General features: G+C 37.2%; 1 protein-coding gene across 1 annotated transcript in view; it reads left to right on the top strand.

Moving 5' to 3' along the window:
• Positions 1-21,693, top strand: part of LOC139712271 (oxysterol-binding protein 1-like) — a 108,373-nt gene that overhangs the window by 31,978 nt on the left and 54,702 nt on the right. Inside the window, exon 3 of the mRNA XM_071624113.1 lies at positions 8,698-8,945. Coding sequence (XP_071480214.1) covers positions 8,698-8,945 — 248 coding nt within the window. The remainder of the gene's footprint in view (positions 1-8,697; positions 8,946-21,693) is intronic.

The raw sequence follows: 21,693 nt of genomic DNA, 5'->3' as shown, positions 1-21,693 counted from the left end.
ACAGACAGATAAACAAACAGATGGAGAGACAAACAGACACACACACTAATATTCACATTATAGAAAGCCTGCAAGAAATATATGGGCAATTCCACGGTATGTAGGACACAGATGCCGAAAATTCAAAATGATATTTGTTTCAAACACCATACATTTTCAGACAATACTTGAGTTGAAGTTTTAAGAATCAGTATTTTTTTCAATAAAAGCGGCCATTTTGATTTTCAAAATGGCTGCCAAAATATGCCTATAACTCAATGGTGAGAAAGAGTGTATTGTCACATAATTTACCCTCTGTATATCCACTTTACTAGTACTCTAAACAACAATCTTTTATATGTATGCAGTTACCAGACATGTCTTTTACCACATGATAGAAAGAAAAAGCTGGTTGCGTTAAAGAATTTCATAAAAACTTTTAATTAGTTTGACAATGATGGATGTAACGTCAGTTACCAAAAACAAGGAATTTTTAACTTTATTCATCAAAGAAAGTGAGCTGTATGATGTAACTTAGGATTTCTAATGTATGCCCGTATGCCTTCCTTTCAATACCAGAAAATAAGGATACTTGGCATACTGGAGAGTCAAATGAACACATCAAAATGTGTAACGTCAGTTACCGAAACGTCATATACCAGTATGTAACGTCAGTTACCATGACAGTAATTATAACTTAGGCAAATTTTTTGACTTTAGGCCATTCAATACACCTGGGAAGTCAAAGGTTATCAACAAAGAGCAGCAATCCCTTTGATAGGGAATGATGTCATCACCATGGTACACTGTATGTCCATGGATACATTTTTTGTGGTTCATTTTATCTTATTTATTTATTTATATTTTTTTTGGTGGAGGGGGCTTGAGCTTTTGATTTTCGGTTCAGCACAAGTTTAAGGTTAAATCATCTGGAAGTTTAGGTTTACCACATGCAATATATAATGCACTCAAATTACTATACAGTACATTCACAGTCCTACGGGACGATAAAGCTACCAAATTTGTAGGCCTAATCAATTATGTGGTTGCATGGTAACCACCTTTTTCTATTAAAAAGCTTGTGTACAGCTGTATACCAACAGTTTCATAATCTTTACTAATGACTACTTTTGCTAGCATTTTTCTTTTTTTTTCTGGAAGCTTAGTGAAGTTTCTACCTCAATGCAAATGCAGGAAGAGATATATTTCTTCACTTGCACTTATATGTTTGGTTTAGTTAATATGGCACATCTTGAAATGGCACATAAGCAGGCCTGACATAAGGCATGTACTGTCATTACTGTTTGAAACTAACACTGACGTTTAACAATAATGTTGCTCAAAGTGAGAGGTGATTCTAGAGTAAAATAAAAAAACTGTTCATATTTGTTGATTACTTTATTTCATTCATGCAGGGACATTTGTGTAATACATGATAATTATGAACAGGAAGATTCGTTTATATTGATCTTAAAATTCTTTCATTGCAAAGTCCTATTTCTTGGTATCTGGGATGTATTTGCAAGCCTTGATATACCAGTGAAAAGGAAAAGAAAAACAATTACATTCCTTCAAGCAAGGAATAAACAAATGCCCCTTTGACCAAAAAAGCATGCTTCTTCTTTACAGAAAAAATATTAAAAGTGTAACACTAATCATATAAATCATTATTGATAATGGAGATCATTTTGTTATTTGTGGCCCTAACAATGCCTTGAGGGAGAAGGAGTAAAATAAAGACAAGAAGAAAGAATATATCACAGTGGATTTCACTTAAATACTTTTATTTGTATGTGTTTTTCCCCATGACCTGAAAGATATGTTTTTTTTTTTCACACACAAAAATATCTGTGTTTTGTGTAGTACTGCAGGGCATCATGGGTGGGGTACTCTAGATAGAAACTTTCCTGTTCATAAAAAACCCCCCAAAAACCCCTTTAAAACTATGTCAATATTAGATACTTGGAACTGCTGAATCTAAATGGCTCTGTGTAATCATAACTGTTGAATAAAATTTCAATCTTAAGACAAATGTCAAGAAATATCCTCTGGTGCATTTACATTATTTTTGCTCAACTGTGCTATGGCATGGGGGGGGGCTTGCCCCCTAAGGGCCCCACCCCATTTGTGCCTTTAGATTTTGTTTTAATTTGTTGCTAAGTAAATGCCTCGGATTGTTACTGGTATACTGCAGCAGTATAATAACCTGTTAAATAAGTTAGTTCTTTGTAAACCCCATAGCAAAAGTATGTGTAACGTCAGTTACGTAACGTCAGTTACGTAACGTCAGTTACTGACATGTTTCCCTTTAAGTTTTCATTAAACACAAAGAAAATGGACTAATGTTTCATTTCATTTGGGTATTTGTAATTGGTGAACCAAGCTATGATTCCATATCAAACAAATCACTCTGAAAGGTCAGAATTATAAAATATCACAAAACTATTCCTAATCATGATTTTCCATGTGTAAACCCTATGGCAAATGTAAGCGTAACGTCAGTTACGTAACGTCAGTTACCGTCATGCCTTCATTGAAATTGGCATAGTGCTAAAAGGAAATATCTAAAGTGCACATTATTTTGCACACCTGTTCCCAAGAACCTAGGTATATTGCCATATAAAGCACATAAAGTTTAGAAGTCAGGGACATGAGATATTTCCATTTAAATCTACTCCATAATTTCCCATGTCCTTTTTCCGTAACGTCAGTTACCGACACATTTTCACTTGCTATGTGATAAGAAATGCAGTTTGAGAGAAAAACTTTCCACCCATTTCTTCATTCTCATGAACTCATTCATCAATGCTAATTACAAGCCCCAGGTGCTTTCATTCACAAAACTACAACATAAACAATTTCATGAAAATCCTTACGCGTAACGTCAGTTACCGTGGAATTGCCCATATGTTTTTTTCTTTGTGAAGAATACTGTGCACCATATATGTGACCCTGCACCACAAGATCAACCAAAAGTCGCCAGACACAGATTTTTAGCTAAGGGCAGATTCTGAAAGATCAGACTCTAAGCTTTAAAATGATGTGTAAAACTAACTCAGTTCAAATGGGCTCTCCTAAATTATCTAAATATTGCAAAGAAAGCATACACTCTGGATGAGTGTGAACTGAGAAAAGAGGCTCTAAAGTACAGGGTCTATTCAAGCGCTTAATCTTTACTAAGCCTTGCTAGGTGTGTGAAGAATGGGACAAAAACAGGATGTAAACCAATGTAGTAACAACAATGAAGGGATTATCAGATTAAGCTGAAATTAAGCATGCTCTATCAATACATTTGGTCCATTATTAATGTTGACTTTCAAAGCAGTAGCATCATCCTTTCAAAAGTTAATAGAGTTGAAAATAAAGAGTGTGCAAAGGTTTTTCAAGATATGAAAAGGGGACTCAAAGACATACCTGATCACACTACTCTACCCAAAAAGATTTGTAGTAAAACTGCTGAAAACCTTCTTTCCCTTTCATTTTATGATCCCAAACTTAAGCATATTGTTGAAGAAGAATAGCTGTTGGAGAAAATATGGAAAACTCAAAATTGAATAAGTTGACCCGATTCACCTTTTTTGAGTCCTCACGTAAAATCAAGGGGTGCGACTTTTTGGTCAGCTTTGTGATGCATGGCCACATTTTTAGCAAGTCTAATCTTTCTCAAATCAGGACTTTACAACATTTTAGATTGATTAAATTCGTGATAGTAGAGTACAGCAATGGATGAAGAGATGTACATGTACTGATGCTATGTCACTTTCATGTTGGGATTAAAGTTAATATTTTTTGCATTTTCTCAAATTTGCAAAGAGCACCTGACTTGAGAAATTCACAAAAATAAAAACTTCATGAAATATATGGCATAAACAGTCGTGTAAAATGTGTGTATCATAATTGCACTTACTATCCTGGGTGCAAATGATGACAGACACATTCCAGTGCATATTGATGCAGATGTACAGTTTTCTTGCATTGCACTCTGATTCAGGCAACGGGAAACAAAATAATGGTTGCGCAGTCAGCGCCGCCATACCCAAGTTGCATTTCGTTGAAAGTCTAATCTGGGCAAACTTTTCTGGAGACATGATATAATCTCAGTCTGTATCATCTCAGCGGCGTAAATTCATATCGCTTTGACAAAGATATTAAAGTGTCTGCATTGCAGCATTCATGACAAGCTGCTCATTATGCAGGCATTGGTGAGAAACAGCCAGCTCATATTCTTCCCATTGTACAGCCCTTCGGCTGTAGATATGAAACCATTAGGGTTAGCAGGTATTGTTGTTAACATTGCATGAACAATGTCATTTTGTGTATTTAAAGGAATGTTAAGTTGGAATGCTAGGGACAGTGTAATACAGTGTATGTTTTCTGTCAGTACAGGGTTAATAGGATTATTTTACTTGTGTATTTTTGTTTCAAGGGGGAGGGGGATACAGTAGAAGGTACATGTAAGTAACAATTTGAAAAATTCTTACCTTTACTGATATGCTGCATTGGTGAGAGTTTAACACTGCATATCAAGGGTTTTGAATAATACAGAAAAGCTCTAGAAATCAGATTGTGATTATCAACACAAAAATCTCTTAATTATTCTCTTGTTAAAAAGTAGTGTGAACTTTTATTCGAAAGATAGGAAAAAAAGAATATATAGTTGTTTAAGTGTTATCTTCCAGGACAGTATGTCAACAAGGTCTCTCTTACTATATGCATTCTGCATAAGGTTCTGTGTCATAACACATTTCTTCAAACAAAAACAAAAACAACAAAAAACAAAAAGAAATTATGCATGGTTGTGAGTTGACGTGGTTAAAGGGATGGTATAGTTTTGGTTAAGATGGGAATTCAGGTTTTAACTTCTTATGAGATAATTACAAATTTCTTGTGTGAAATATTAAAGAGCATACAATTTTAAGAGGAATTCAAAGTTTATTCGACCAAAATAGGTTTCGAAATGACTGAGATAATCCAAATTTAGAGACGTCCTAATAAAAGGCGGGTCCTACCTTTTATTATGACCATTTTGTTTTACCTTGTTTTTAGATATCTCGACTATTTCAAAACCAATTTTCATCAAATAAAAGAATTCCTTTTAGAATTGTGTGCTCTTTCATACTTCATTGAAATGGTTTCTAATCATCTTTTGAAAAACTCAAACATGAATCCCTGTCTCAACCAAAACTATACTATCCCTTTAAGGTAGGCTAGATTTGGATGACTGATTACTGGGGAGAGGTTGGAAAGGGACGATGCTGCAAGCTTGCATTAGCCGTGATTTATTGCTTCACGGCTGAAAGACATTACTAGAGAGCTTTCAGGTTAAAGATTGACCCGCCTGGGAAGACATAAAACAAACAAACATGCTAACACTAACAGAATCACACAAGGACTTCTTTTCCATGTCAGGGATAGGTAGTGCTGTTTTTTCATTCCCTGTTTTGTTAATTTTTTTTGAGGAGTATTGTTTAACCCATGCAATTTTGATCAGTACAGCATCTCCAGACTATGGATAAGTACTGCCTTTTGTTTGATATTGGATGATGCAAAAGCGATTATAGTGCTTGGTGTACAGTGGAGGAAATGTTGAGCAGTACAGGCTTGTAAGAGTCCGTAAGGGGGAAAGCTGAGGTAGCACACAGCCTACGCCCAAACTAGCATCTTCAGGAGATATCTTGTGCTTTCTCTATGTGCTCCAGACTTTGCAATTCAAGAAATTGGGTGCCACAGCCACCAGAGTACTATGACCCTTTTCCTATGTGATGTGTGCATTGTATGTTTGGAAAGGAAGTTTTTATTTTTCTACAAGACTTTGGCATTATGGAAGGAAACTTGCTGTTAAACCATGCCATCAGATATGCAACTCCTCAAAGACAGTAATTCATGCCATGCCGTGTTAACGTTTACGAGCAACTGGTTAAACCAGAAGTTTATGTCTAAACGACAGAATTCACCACCGAACTACTACAAGTAATGAACAAACAAGTGTATGTTTCAAGCAAAAATCAAGAAGCTAAAGCCTTTCACAGAAGAAACCACCACCTTTACTGCATGAATTTTGTGATTGCTGTCATTGTAAGGCCACTGCACAATGCCTTATCTGTCTCTTCCCCTTTCTGAGATGACTAGGCATTAGAATTTGAAGTACAGTGTACTCATGTAACAGTGAAAAGTGGTTTGAATAGTTGTTTTCCCCCACTGCAAATTGAAAATGTGTTCTGCATTTGCCATTTTGATGATAGAAGGGGTTTCATCCAGCAATTACCAATGTATTGACACTGCAGTGTTCTGATACACAGCCCCTTCATCAGTTTATAATGGATGACTGCTCTATTGGAAAAACAAATGTCACACATGATAGTGTCAGCTATTGTTCGCATATCATCAGAGCAAACAGGTGCACCTTGTACATAATTTCTTACTGCGTGTGTATCGGGTAACCGTTGTCCCCAATACTGTATGCCTGTCGTCATTACAGTTGAATGTCATATTTGTACTTCCATTCACTTGTGGACATGTCACAGTGTACAATGTAATGTTGACAGTCATTAATTATATGCTCCTAGCTCAGTCCCATGTATCCAGTTTTGTGTTATGCATTCAAGATTTCAAACCCATGTCAGCATTGCATGGAGTATGTTACGGCCACTTAATTTCAGAGGGAGATATGATCACAATGGACACTTGTCCTTCCTTTGGTGCAGGTTACATTTGTTTACATCTTCCCAGAGATCTGTTTGCCACTTGATTGGAGTATTATATCCTTGTGTGCTGATGTCTTCAAATCTGTGGATAAAGACCAAATAATGAGCTATTAAATTCTTCTTTTTCTAAACAAGCATTTCGCCTTTTGAAATCCAGATAAGATGCATTACTGTAAAAGTGGAAATTTTCATGCATTTCGCGCAACGCGAAACTAGCGCGAAAATAAAAGCACGCGAATATTTTTGTTTGCCATATGTTCCAGCAGTTGATGACTTGATTCCGCGGAATTAAAAACACGCGAAACTCTTCTTGCCCCACCGAGCGCGAAAAATTAGTCGCGCGAAAATATCCACTTTTACAGCAATCAGTTGCTGCTGTAATAGGAGAGTCTTGCATTAATATAAGCTTTCTGATGGTAAAGAATTTCAGTCTCTTTTTCTTAAACATTTTGATATTTATAAGATTTGAATACACCAAATTAAGATATATTACGTCTGATTTACCACATACAATACATTGCCTCTCCATGATGTAAAATGCTTTAAGATTAATAGTGCTTACACTGCATATATTTAATAATTTTCAGCAGGAACTTCAATGCTGATAGCAATTTATATTTATCAAGAACCTTCACTAATGACTTACAGCTGGACCTACATGTAGATCACATCTTTGCATGTACATGTTACATTCAAACTGATATCATACATGCTACATTCAAACTAATATCATACATGTTACATTCAAACTAATATTAATATGTATAGTTTTTGCATTGCCTAATCAATGTCTTCTATGCCTGCCTAATTTCAGACATCCTGATGTTTGCCATAATAAAGATAATTAAAAACCTGACACAGACTTGTTTTCTATTCAGAAGTCAGCACTGAACATCCTATTGCTCATCTTAATAATGAAGCTGTCATTTCATCCATCCATTTCTAATTAATCTTGACTTGGCAGGGGTTTATAATCTCACAATTATGAAAGCTGTATAGTGTATTTACATTATCTCCTGGGCTACTGTAATAGAGCATGAGTAGTTAAAGATCCAGTAATTTCCTGGACATAGCGCTTACTCTGTACACCACTTTTTTCTGTGTCTTTATTCTTTGCAAATTGCACGAGTTGACTATATTCCTAAATTACAAAATGTTACTTCTGAGACACAGTGCAGTGTACATCATCTCCAAGGTAGCAAGTTGCTTCACTCTTCCCTTTAAAGGGAACAGACTTATTTCTGATTCCGTCGCTCAAGTTTCTCGATCGAAGTTTCTAGAGCGAAGTTGTTTTGCAAGTTATGACTTGTGAAATATACGCTTGTGAAATATGGCATATGACCATTAAATGTAAAGCTCATGAAATATGGCATTATACACAGAGTGGACTGTAAGACCATTTACATCTGGGCAATCCTGTGATGAGGCAACAACATTGTACTCAATGCTTAGAACAGCTAGTCTTATGTCAGTCTTGGGGATAGTTGTAGCATACTTAGGATGCAGCAGAATGATTTAACTTTAATGGGAAGTTTGCTCAAGCATTGTATCATGATCAAGATCTTTTGGAACATTCATCTGCCAGGTCATTCTGAAAAATATCCAATGTACAGATTCTCTGTGAATACTCTGCATTTTTCGTTGCAAGCATATCAATTTTGTTCTTAGATTTTGAATTGATTCGATCTTAAAAATGTCATCGTCAGCTCTGGATGTTAATTGAGGCTTTCATTCATTTCCTGCTAAAGTCAAGTCAAGACACTACCTCCCCCATGGATTCCTAAAACTTATCACTTACAAATTCAAAGGTCCTTTTGAAACAATCTTACCCTTGTCACTTTTTACACTGATCTTTAAAGTCAACTTTAGCTCCCGATGTTAATGCAACTTTTCATTCATTACCTGCCAAAGTCAATTCAAGACACCCTCCTCTCCCATGGAGTCCAGAAACCTATCACTTATGCAAAAGCTCTAAATAATCTTTTTGGTCACTTTTTACTCTTTTGTCGTCCAGATGATGATGAGGAGGTGCTACCACCAGAAACTGACCGAAACGAGGTCCAGACGACACTGAGGCAGCTGACCAGTAAACTGGAGGACCTGAACACGTGCAATGATCTGATAGGAAAGCACGGGGCCGCACTGCAGAGAGCGCTCTCCGAGCTGGAGGTGACCGAGGAGCCAGCGCAGGCTACGTCCCGCCTGAAAGGCATCAGCGAGCGAGCGACGCTGTTCAGAATAACATCCAACGCCATGATTAACGTAAGTCGGCTCGCCACTTGTGTGTGTTCTCTACAGGTGTCAAAACATTACTAGTTAAACAGTAAAAGCAAAAGGAAGAGATGGGGTTAGGTGGATTGCGGAATGTAATACGAAAACGTTGAGTAAGCAAATTTGTTTGGAGGAATTGTGTGAGGGAAAGATGCTGATTCTGGCTGTAAAAAAAAAAGAAAAAAAAAGATAAAGATGAATTGAATAGTGCCATGAATTATTACAAGCCAGAGATAACTTTTCAGTAGCTCTTGGCCAGTTGGCAGTTAGATAGACTTACCCTGAGGTGACTAGAACCAGTTTCATTACCTTTCAAAATATCTATGGTATGGAAAAGGTGATATCAATTCTTTGAAAATCTCAATCAGTTGCATTCTTTCGTATCCGGGCAATTACCCCAGTGGGCAATTACCCCTCGGCTAAATACTGGTTAGTGGTAAGGTTAGAGTAAAGATTAGGGTTAGGGTTAGGGTTAGGAGTTTGAGTTAGGGATAGGATTAGGTTCAGGATTAGGATTAGGGCCAAGGGAAGGGTCCGGGGTAATTGCCCAGGGGGTAATTGCCCTAGACCCGTATACATACAAACCAGTACAACACTTTGACAAGACATTTTATGTGAAATGAATGACATTCAATTTTTTTTTTCAGAAGTGATAACAATATTTATTATTTGGATTGCAGAAAAGAAGTATATGCTTTATAGATTGTAGAGAAAATTATCTGTTGGCTTTGTTGTATTCAGCCCATGTTCATTACCAGCATGAGTGCTGAGACAATCTTGACTCCTGTGAAGCTGCTATGGTGCGTTATGCCTCCAAAACCCAATTGCTCTGAGAATGGCTGTCTGTCTGCTGCCCTCTGTTGGTGGATGATCTTCAATCCATGTCTTGTTTTCAATGCTTGTTTGCAGAGTTCATGTATATGTCATTGTAAATTCCCTTTGCTAAATATTCCATATCATACAGCTCAGCACCTTCCAATTAACCTCTTCTCATTCAAGTAAAAAAAAAATGCTGTGTGTCGATACATTGAGAAAGTTATTCAATTAAAAAAAAAATGATGTATGATATTCTTTACTGCTACAGTTTGTGGTCTGGGTTTATACACTGCAGATAACCATCCTCCTCAGGCAAATATTGTGATTGATTTATTGCTCAGGCCTTGTCTTCTTTCTTTGTGTGCTTAGCTTGAAGAATTAATAGAATTAATCACTAATAATATGCATATCAAAGATAAAAAAGGGACCTTTTGTTTTAATATTATTAGTGCATATAATGTTCCAAATAAATGGATTCTCCTTCATAACTACACTGTATTAAAACTGTGAAAACATAAATTCATGTTCTTTCATTTTCTAGGGGAGGTATTCATAATCTATTAAATGATACTCACAATGCAGATTAGCACTTTCTTTTTACCCTTTACCATTTTCAACCTGCAACATTTGCTCTTTGTAAGCCTAGGAGTTTCCATTCCCTCCACATGTATCAGTCCCCATTTTGAGGCCCTCATTCATTACAAAGTACTTCAGTAATATCATCGGTCGTAAACAAGGACATCAACAGAATAATAGAGCAGTAGAGTATACATGATTTCTGAATTGTATCAACGTGGTTGCTGTCTATATCCTGGCTCGCTTTGATTTGTTCTGTTCAGCAGTGTTTTTGTTTGTCATCCCGTCGCCTTGCTCACTTCCTGTTGTTGTGTCCTTCTGTTTATCATCCTTTCCCTTATAGGTCTTCCTTTTTCCTTCGTAACTCTGTCTTTCCTCTCTCTCTCTCTGTCCTTCTTCCCCTCTCTCCTGTGTTACATCTCTTGTTCTTTTCTATAAGATGTAATCTCTCTTTCGCTAACTGTAAAGTGAGAAATTTTCATGGCATATATATTTATATATATATTTTTTAATAATATATATATTTTTAATAATAATTTTTTTTTAAATTGGAGCCAACTGCCTTTTTCGTGGCATGAAATTTTCACAAATTGCCACTGGCATTTAATGCATAGTGTAGACATGAACTTTTGCGCGCATTTCAATTTCATGAATTTTAGCTCTAGTTCAAATTCAAGTTCAAGTTCAAATTTATTTCATATTTCCATTTCTCAATGATGACATTACAAAATTATTGACAACAAAACAAGAATATTAAATATATACAATCATGTCTTTTGATTGTAGAAGAAAAGAGAAAGAAAATATACTTGACACAAATGTACAAGGTCATATCGTGTGAAAATGTCACTAGTAAGTATAAGAAATATGGTGGGGCCTACAAAAAAGCTTTAAAGCTTGTAAAACTGTAGGTTCCCGAGTTCATAGGCATATAATTTTACACGGAGAACGGATATGTTTGTCTTGACCAACTAAAATTACACAAGTACAAAAAATCGATGAGTAATAAACTAATGAACCACATAGATATCGCACAAACCAGACTGCATACAAATCTCGCAGTGTTTGAATAACAAAAATGCTATACAGTTGTATCATTAAAAGATGTATCGGTACCATGAAATAACTTGAATGACTTGGTGCTGCGGACAAGGACAAAAGACTGGGAGCATAAAAGGGTTGCTAAAAACTTGGTAGTGTGTATCCACTAAGTAATAACTGTTTTAATTTGCGTTTGAAGGTGAATAAAGATAAGGAAGAAGTGATATCTAGAGGGAGATCATTCCAATATCTGGGTCCAGTAAATATAATTGTTTTCTTTGCAAAAATAGTGCGAGTACGGGGAAGGTGATAGGAGTCACTCTGGCGAGTGGGGTAACAGTGGATAGAACGATTCCTTTTGAACATGTGGATAAAAACAGATGGTAATTCATTAGTTGTTAGTTTATACATGAAAATTCCGAGATTGTAATAAAATAGGTCTTGAATTTTCAGAATTCTGTTTTGATGGAAAAAACAATTTGTATGGGCAAAATATCCGGCGTGGTTTATGATTCTTATTGCATGCTTTTGAATACGGAGAAGGGAATCTAGTAATGAGTGAATTGCATTTCCCCACGCCAAAATTCCATAATTAAAGTGTGGAGATATTAAACAAGAATATATACTCTGCAGAATATGAACAGGAAAGAAATGTTTGAGCTTATTCAAGATTCCAATATTTCTGGACAAAATGTTACTTACAAAATTAATATGAGTTTTCCAGGATAATTCTTGGTCAATCCAAAGCCCTAAAAACTTTGTATTATTAACCTGCTTTAAACATAAATCATTTATTTTGATATCATATGGAACAACATTCAAGGAATTACTAAATACCATATAATGATTTTTTGCTATGTTCAAAGATAATTTGTTCGCATAAATCCAGGATTGCACAGACCTGAGCTCAGTATTCATCATATTTATTAATGCATTAGGGTCTCGATGTGAAAAAAACAAGCTTGTGTCATCGGCGAAACAGATAAATGACAAAATTTGCAATGATTTTGGAAGATCGTTTATGTATAAGATAAATGAAAGTGGGCCCAAAAGGGAGCCCTGCGGGACTCCACATGAAATAGGCTTTAATTGCGAATCATGGCTATTGATATTAACAAATTGCTTTCTTTCTGTTAAATAACTCTTAAACCATTCTAAGGGGGTCCCGCGGATTCCGTAGTGACACAATTTATAAAACAAGATTTCGTGATCTATCGTGTCGAAAGCTTTAGAAAAATCAAGAAAAACTCCAATTGTATGTTCAAAACTATCTATAGCATGAGCTACCTTGTCTATAAAAGTAAGTAAAGCATGGGTTGTGTTGTAATGTTTTCTAAAACCAAACTGAGAATCTGACAGAATGTTATGATTTGTGAGAAATTTTAATAATCGTGTATAAACCACCCTTTCAAGAATTTCAGAGATTGAAGTCAACAAAGAAATTGGTCGGTAATTATTCACCAAATCTTTCTTCTTCTTTCATGAAATTCACAAAATGCTCTCATGAAATTCACAAAAGCTCTCATGAAATTCACAAAATATAAATGCTCACAATAATGTCTGGTATTACAGTATGTACTTCCTTCGTGCAGTTGGATCTACATGATACACTCTTGTCATTATCGTATCACAGTTATGATACTGATGTTTCAAATGTTTCGAGGAAATAACGATGGGTATTATCTTCACACGGTGTCAATATCCTAAAAGCAATTGCCAAAATAATTCCAGCAGCAGTTTGATCAAACTTAATTATTCATAGACCAAGTGCTATTCCTAAGCCAAAGCACTGCCTGAGAGGTCTCAGGATTTGTGAGCCATCGTGTGGATAAACTAAGAATTCTTGAAAAAAAAAAATTGATGATTACCTTATTTTAATATGTCATGAGGGGTTGGGTAGGGAGATTTGCCTCAGCATTATGTGGTGCTTGTTTTAGTTGTCATGTGAGTATAGATTATAGCTTTTTTTCATTGCAAAGCTTCAATTGTAGGAATTATGTTTCATTGTGAAATCATGCAGTGTTGATCAAAACAAGATGACATCTTTTATACAAAGCTTTTAGAATGTAAGAATTATGTTTCAATGTAAAATCCTGCAGTGTTAATCAAAACAAGATGGCATTATCACTGAGGTTTTGTGCAGACCATTAACAGACTTTAAATGGATGTTGATCTCTGTTAAAAAAAAATTGTAACTCAGCATCTTCAGATTCATAAACATTATTTATGTTATTGATGTACATGTAAAAAGGCATGAACTTGGTACTAATACAGATAGCAACAACCTCTTTGTTTCCTCATAGCAAAGAGCGGCGTAATTCCCAAAGGCACAGTGTCATACAGGACATCTGATTTGCCAGTGTTGCTCTAAAAGTTGTTGTTTTTGCGACAGTTCCATTTTTGCAAATTCTGCAAAGCGCTTGTGGCTCGCAAATTTAACAAATTTTGCCACCTGATCATAATTGCATTGAATTTATGGATTGACATTAGTGCACTTTCGATAGTCTCAGTGTCAAATTGCAAGAATGTCTGTGACCTTGCGAAAATTGAATAACAGCTTTTTTAGCATACTATCAAAAATTTATGTGGAAGAGATCAGCTAGATTACAAGATAAATAATGCATGCAAGATCACTAACGTCCGTGGCACTGCGAGATGTTTCCATCACCGATTTCATGCAAATGCTGATTTGGATTGCCACCGTATTCTGGCAGTGATGCCAAATTTATGCTATTCATTGAAAGTGGGCAACAGCCTGCAGTAGTTATAGATGGTATCAGGAAGAGAGAGAGAGAGAGAGAAAGTTAGATTGGTATAAAAGGCAGAAGCCTCACACAGATATGTATAATGAGGTAAAGACTGGAAGGAAATAAAGGGAGAAAGAGATAGATGGATAGATATATATAGAAGGAGAGATGGAGAGAGATAGAGTGTGAGAGAGGGAGAGATGATGTGAGTATGGTGGAAATCTGATGCTTTGCTCATTTTGTCCTCAAATCTCAAGATATCACACTGTGACCAGCAGGGGGCCCCCTGGAGAGCACTGGGGGTTCCTTTCTTGTTTTTAGCCTGATCAAATAAACAGTTATGAGATGCGGGAGAAGATGGGTTAGAGAGGGGTCATCGTTCCTCTGATCTCAATATCAGGAACCACTTTCTCCCGGCATGTTGCGATTGCTTGAGCGAAAACTGAGAACTGTCCGCGGCAGAATGAAGGCGCTACTTTAGTTAATCGCGTGTACAGATGAAGCCATGCAATGACATGTTGATATCATCTGTAGATAAACTATGGATGCAGGACTTTGTATTAAAAATGAGTGGACTATTATTGCTTTGGAGCTGCATATGTTCATGGTATCCATCTTGCCTCTGTGGCCCATCCAAATCTTAGTGAATGTTGATTTTTATTATCATTCACCATCACAATTTGATTTGATATTTAATTTTGTCTAGAATGAGTACAATGACAGTGTTGGAAAAATAAACATTCTGTCTAGATTGAAAAAAAAAAAGGAATGGTGAAAAACATTCTTGCTCAAATTGAAAAAAGTGAGAAACAAATAAAAAAAAAATGATCATATTGGAATGTTTGATTAATTGTATACGAGGTCGCAATTTGAACTTGGAATGATACAGAGGGTTTTGTTTGTCTATGTTATTGTTGGTGGTGGTATTAGTGTTATTGTTTGTTGTGTCAGTCAGCAAAAGGGCATCCAGCTATAGCGGTGGATAGGAGATAGCTATCACTGTCATAGCGAGATGTTCACACATGATGATGGGCTCCCTAAGCAAAGCAGACGCGTGCGCCTTAAATATTCATGGCGGCTTTTGACGGGGCCTATTAATTACAACACTGATAACCACTCGCTGGGAGTAGGCAGACTGTACAGAATGTACATGGGGTACCCTAGAAGGGTGGAGGATTAAAAGGGGGAAATGCAAAAATATGATGGCTGGCGAGTCGATGTGTCAGCAAGGGGAATTATCGAATCCGTGAAATGCATACATTGCAATAAAGAGTTTCGTATGTGTATCAAAAGAAAAGGTTCCTATTGAAACCATAAGTACAGCATTGGACAGCATTAAGAAAAACACTTATATATATATTACAGGCATTTAATGAATGTCATGATTTCTCTGTTGTGATATTGAGATTGAATAGAACTGGTTTATGTGGCAGAAACAATGCATATCAAATCCTTTGGGAATTCAGACAAAATCAGAAGCAGTTTTTGTGAAACCTTGGAGTTTATAACTAGCTAGGCTTTGTAACTTTGTTCTATCATCTGAGCAATGAAAATGTAGAATAGAAGTGCATGGAATTTGCCACAATATAACCACCCTGCAGCAAGGATCAAAATTAAGAATATGCTTCATACTGTGGGTTTTATAGGTTGCTACAAACCTGGTTGCATGGCTGTACACATTTAGAGTTAATGTTAGTAACCTAGCATGATAGAAGTGCTTGAATGCAAATTTTTCTTTGTTATTGAAGCAGTGCCTCTACTGTTCTAGCTGGAAGAAAGTGCACGCATGAACATATACCTACACATCAGAGTCAAGCATGAATATGTACACATCATTTCTTTACTACAAAACTTCCTTCTCCCTGTTGTCACTGTATGTGGATATGCTACAATTTGTATTTGACAGGAATGACCTTACAATATGTAGATGATATGATGATTTTTTTTAATAGATAGTATATAAAATCATATCATCTAAGGCCATTGACATATTATAGTCAGCCCTGTGGCAACATATTACTCTCCCTGTCTGTCGGTATAATGATTGGGCAAGCCATGTCATTTCAAGGCACAATAATGCCTTTACCCACCTTAATAGCTATGTACATCCAAAGATTATGCATACATGTGCTGTGTTGAATAATCCTGTTAAATGTGAGTAGAAGCAATTTAGATACAATTTAAAAAATTGATTGCGATAGAAATTTACATGGTGATGGAAATATCACTACACTGCATGATAGTGCATGAGAGATGGGTAGAGTGGTAGAAGCAGTAGCAGTTTATTACCTGAAGATGTGAAGAAATGTTTAATGTTGTCCTATATACCCGGTACAGCTGTATGCCTTCCAGAAAGATACTAAAAGGTACCATAAAAGTGGAACTTTTTGTGCATATCATGTGATGTGAATCAAGCTAAAAAAATGAAAGCACTCAGAATTTTAGCTCCCTATACTCCCTATATTTTGATTCTGCAGAATTAAAGCACATGTATGAATTTCATCTTTCTCGGCTGAATGCAAAAAAAAAAAAAAAAAAAAGTGACCCGCCGAAAAAAAATCCACGTTATACTACAGCAGTAGATGGTAGATGATATACCAAATTGTATGTGATTGGTAAGCAATGCATAGCCACAAACATACAATTGTAATCCGTACTCCCAATACATCAGTACGCCATGCAGTTGCTTTGAAAGTGTCAGATGAGGACTTGTTCTGTCATCAAGAGTTTAAAAGGAGGGAATGTGGTAAAGAGCTAGGATTTCAAATTTTGACATTTTGGTGGGAATCGAGACGTGACAGTGATGGATTCACTGTTTTGAAGTCAGTGAAGGGGAAGTCACTTCATGCTTGTGCGCGTGTAACAAGCAAGTTGATTTTGACCGGGAAGTATGGTGAGAGATGGAGAGTGAGGGAGAGATAAATGTGTTTTGATCCAGATATGTGTATATAGGTGCCATGACTGGATAACCCCTCTCTTTGTTTGAGGTGACAGCAAAGACTTATTTTGAGAACACACGGATGGAATGATCCTGTTTTAATGCATCATTTAAACAGATGCCGATCTTGTAGGAATACTCTGTTACTTGTTCAGAGAACCATCTCTTATCATTTTGGGCAGCATGTAACATGTCCTTTAGAATGATGTTGAATGCTTGGCTCTCCAGATGTCTTGGTTTGTTCATGTGAATGATTGAAGATGTACACAACTTACTCTGATGTCTTTGTGTCATATTCAGGATTTTCAATCACTTGTTACACTTCGATGTTTGTATCGGTTTGACAAATTGCAGAGCCACTCTGCACTCGTTTCAAATCAGCGATCCCGAAAAAGATGGATGTGTCCGTGTATAGGTAGGTCTGCATCCTGTCTCCTCGTCTGAGATCTAGCGAGTTAACTTGCAGAGTGTCAAATGTGGCCTGCAGCAAAAACAGCGCATCTTCTGCGGTGTTGAGGCATCTGAGTGCGTAAGAGCGGCACCCCCTGCTCAGAGCGTGCATCGTAAATGAGACTCTTTGGTGTGAATAAGCCGTGTCTGCAAGTAATGCTCTCTCTCTCTCTCCCGAGGGCGTAACACATTTGGCAGCTCTGTGAGGGAGAGCGATATATATACAGTGATATGTAGGGCGATACATATCATACGTGGCAATGTGCACGACGATGTATGGATTCTTGTAAATGTATGATACGTACAATGTGAAAATATATCTGGAGAATGTGTGAATGGAAAGAGAGAACGAATGAGTGATGGAAAGGACATTGGAAAAGGGATGGAGGGATGGAGAGATGGCTGGATTCTAAAAGAAGTACAGTTATAGAGATGAAAAGATGAAAGAAAGATAGAGACACATGTTTAAACATGAGGGGAGGAACAGATGCAGTAGATAGATGCTGAGAGTGAATTGCAAAGAGCATAAATGCATGATTGAGTCAGCGCCATTATTTGACTAGCGGCGTTGGGCTTTATCTGTATTTTTTGTCTAATCATAGTCGTCTGAACTGATATGTGTAGTTACTGTAATTTGTTTAGTGTGTATAGAACAAATTGGAACTGTATTTCGAAATGTCATCATTTTGCAACAACTACACTATTTTAGGGAGTTAAGGGTATAGATCAGAAGAAGCATCCAGAAGGGGTACAGATGTTTTCAAACAGGGTGAATCATTTCAAAAAGGAAAAATCCTGACCTTTTAGTGAGAAGAACCCTCATTGTTGAGGAATATTACATGGTGTGCACTCTAGGCAGACGTCACACCTTGATTTGCCCATTCATTCTCCTTCATGAATACTGTTTGTATTCTTTTTTTCAAAAGCAAATGCAATGCATGGAGAATACGAAAAGAAAAAGAAAAAAAAAATGTGACAGACATTTTCCTCCCCATAAAAGACCTCTCGCCGAGACACAATACACTCCTCAACACACATACACACACGCACACACTTGTAGAAACTATACACTCATGTCCATGTATAGTGTTTAGTGGTCATGTGCACACACACTTTATACATGCTCACTGAACACTCCCTCTTTTTTTAGCTGCTCTCTCTCTCTCCATCACTCCCTAGAAGACCTATGCATCTCCTCTGGTCGCTCCTTTCTTCCGTCTGTCTCGAAAGCAAGTGAGTTTTCCCATTCACTGCAAAGCCACTAAGTTCATCCTCACCGTCATCTCCATTGTTGTTGCAAATCCGGCTTTCTCGGCGCTTTTGTTCGATGCTCCAGCCCTTCTACTGTATGCTTGCTCCCGCAGTGTGCACATTATCAAATGTCCATGTGGCTGTTCTAGAGCTCCCTCCGAGATGGGTAGCTAAGTGCCGGCTGATTTAGTTCATTCTGTCTGCCGTGGACACACGTGTGGAGCTCGAACAGTGTGCATGCTGTCTATGCCATTGCATCAACATTGGGAGTCACATTTGCGCCAGTATACGACATTCCTTTGCAACACCATTGAGCTGTGTTTCTTTTAATAGGAATATATGCTACTACTTGAAATGGAAGATTAGTGGAAAACTCATTTTCTGCAGTCTCTAGTCTTGCCGATGAATTTGCTTGGAATTACACTTCAGGCGTGAAAACACAATCTATCTACCGTCATCATTGATAGGATCTCATTTAAATGATCCATTTGCAGTTTATGTTAGTGGCTGGGTGTGCTAAGTTGTCTGTACACTGCTCTTGTCAGCTCTGATTCATCGATCGAGCCTGCAGCACCCTGTTTACACAAGTGAGCGACCAATGAACCTATCCCATCAGTGCTCTTCCCAATTCGAAGCGGCAATAATTATTCATGTAAATTCCCTCTCGTGTGGATGTCTTTATGGATTAGCAATGAACAAAACATACTGAAGAGTGCTGCAGGTGTGTTCAGACGAAAAATTCAACCAGTGATGTTTGTGTACATTGTGTGAGTAATGACTTTGGATTGATAGTACAGTGTAGATGCGATCACTTATGAGCAGGACACAAATTTTGCGTTGTACCACTCAAATCAGTTCGAAGGAATTCAGATCTGCCAAAACATCCGTCCCATGATTTGCCTCTGAAGTGTAAGGTCAGAGCATGCATGCCAGGAGAAAATCTCATTGTGTGAGGGTAATTCAGACCAAAGGATATCTTGCAAGATCGCTACGTCCATGTTGAGAGATAGAGAAAGGAAGCTGTATCAAAAAACTCTCTTTCCAGCGGTGGGATTGTGTGTTTCCCCTTTACTCACGAAGACTACATTGAGTGAGCCCTGCCTTCTGTGAACTGTGTGTGTGTGTGTGTGTGCAGGGAGGAATTAGTTTGCCCTGCTCCGGTCACAGAAGCCGTGCGCATTATTTTCCGAATTGTCGGCATCGGGCGCCAGAAAAAGAGCTGCCCCCCTTCTTGAGGCAAATGCATACGTCTTCCGTCCCCGAAGCCGCTGTTTACACATCTTATGAAGACAGCACTCTGCTCTCGCGCTACAAACAGTAGTTGAATGGATTTGTAAATACGCCGCTACTGGATTCTCTCTGAAAGATTAATCACATTCTGTGCTAAGCTGGTAAGTAGTATGTTTCTGTCTGTGATAATTTTGCAGTATGTCTTCAAAATACAAAATGCATCTCAGATCATTTCATTCTCCAAATACTACTGTGTTGTGTTTGAACAAGTATGTATGTGTATGTGTATGTGTATGTATATGTGTTATGTGTTATGTGTATGTGTATGTGTATGTGTATGTGTATGTGTATGTGTGTATTAAGTATGTGTATGTTGTGTGTGTATGTGTGTGGTGTAGTCTGTTTTGCATCAATATTTGTTCTCCCAAAAATTGGTGTTTGCTCTTAGTCAATCAAAATCTTCAAGACAATGCACCAGGAATGTTGATCTTTAGTATCATTGTGAGATCATACATAAGCCAGCAATTCAGTTGCCATAATTTCTGAAGTGGAGTTTATTAGCACTGTCTTAAAACTTCAAAGGACAAGAAGACTATTAACTGCACATCATCTGTCTGGGGATAATGAACTGTGGATAGTGTACAAAAAAAATTCAGGACTGTCAATACCTATGATGTGCAAACTCTGTATCTTCTGAAGCAACTAACTACTAGGCGGAAGATATGAAATCAATTTGGTTTGACACTCTTATGTATTAGCTTTCAGGACAAACCAGCATAGGATAGTATTGATGAAAGACACTTGAAAATGATAGCAACCTACAATGTTCTTGTTTTATGAGTGAAATTGGATGAAAGCAATGAGTAACCAAATAATCTAGGGCAGTCCAGTGAGTCATCAAAGAAAACAAAAAAATATAACCTTTTTCAACCATAAGGTTCTGGTGTTACTGGTATCTCATTCCTCACATATCAAAAAGATCCACCATTGTGTTTTTTTTCTTTCTTGAAGGATGTGACTCTCATCTTGAATGAGTCATGGAAACGTAATATCCTCACATATCTTAGGCAGATCTGAAGAAGAAGATCTAAGAAAAAAAAAATCATTCATGTAAGCAAGGATCAAGACATTTTCTTTTCTTCCCAAATTAGACACAGAGATTTCTGCAAAGGATGTTGACGTCATTCAGTAGCATAATTCAATGTTTGGAGACCTGCGTTAGTCACTTTTCATCATACAGAAAAAACAACAACAACAACCAGTGATTGCCATCTCAAATGCAAGCATTATAGAGTATCAAGTTTTTATCAGGTGGCAGGAGTTGCCAATCGACAAGATTTAGCGCATCAGCTGAATATGCAGTAGTACCGATCACGACAGTTGTGAATGGGCGATGCTCCAATCTTTGACACCATTTTTAATATGCAACCCATCTTCTAATTGTATTTCTGTGCTTTTGTGTATCATTTGATGACATAGAAATATACAGTGCTGTCCAGGTGCCTCATGATCCCCCTTATTGGTTCTGCCGATTCATTCCCGTGTTTCTTGTGACGCCTTTAGCGCATCGCCGCCATGATATTGGATTGTCCCTGTAAGGTTGGAGGTAAATCCATTACAGGTGGGAATAGCTGTGAGATGGCTGTGCAGGTAATGTGGGATTACAGCATTTTAGGCCATGATAACTGGC

The sequence above is a fragment of the Diadema antillarum genome, unplaced genomic scaffold, assembly GCF_040938485.1.
Source record: "Diadema antillarum isolate AM-2024a unplaced genomic scaffold, OU_Dant_1.0 scf00000040, whole genome shotgun sequence".
NCBI classification, from domain to species: Eukaryota; Metazoa; Echinodermata; class Echinoidea; order Diadematoida; family Diadematidae; genus Diadema; species Diadema antillarum.
This window is presented reverse-complemented; position numbering and strand designations above follow the sequence as displayed.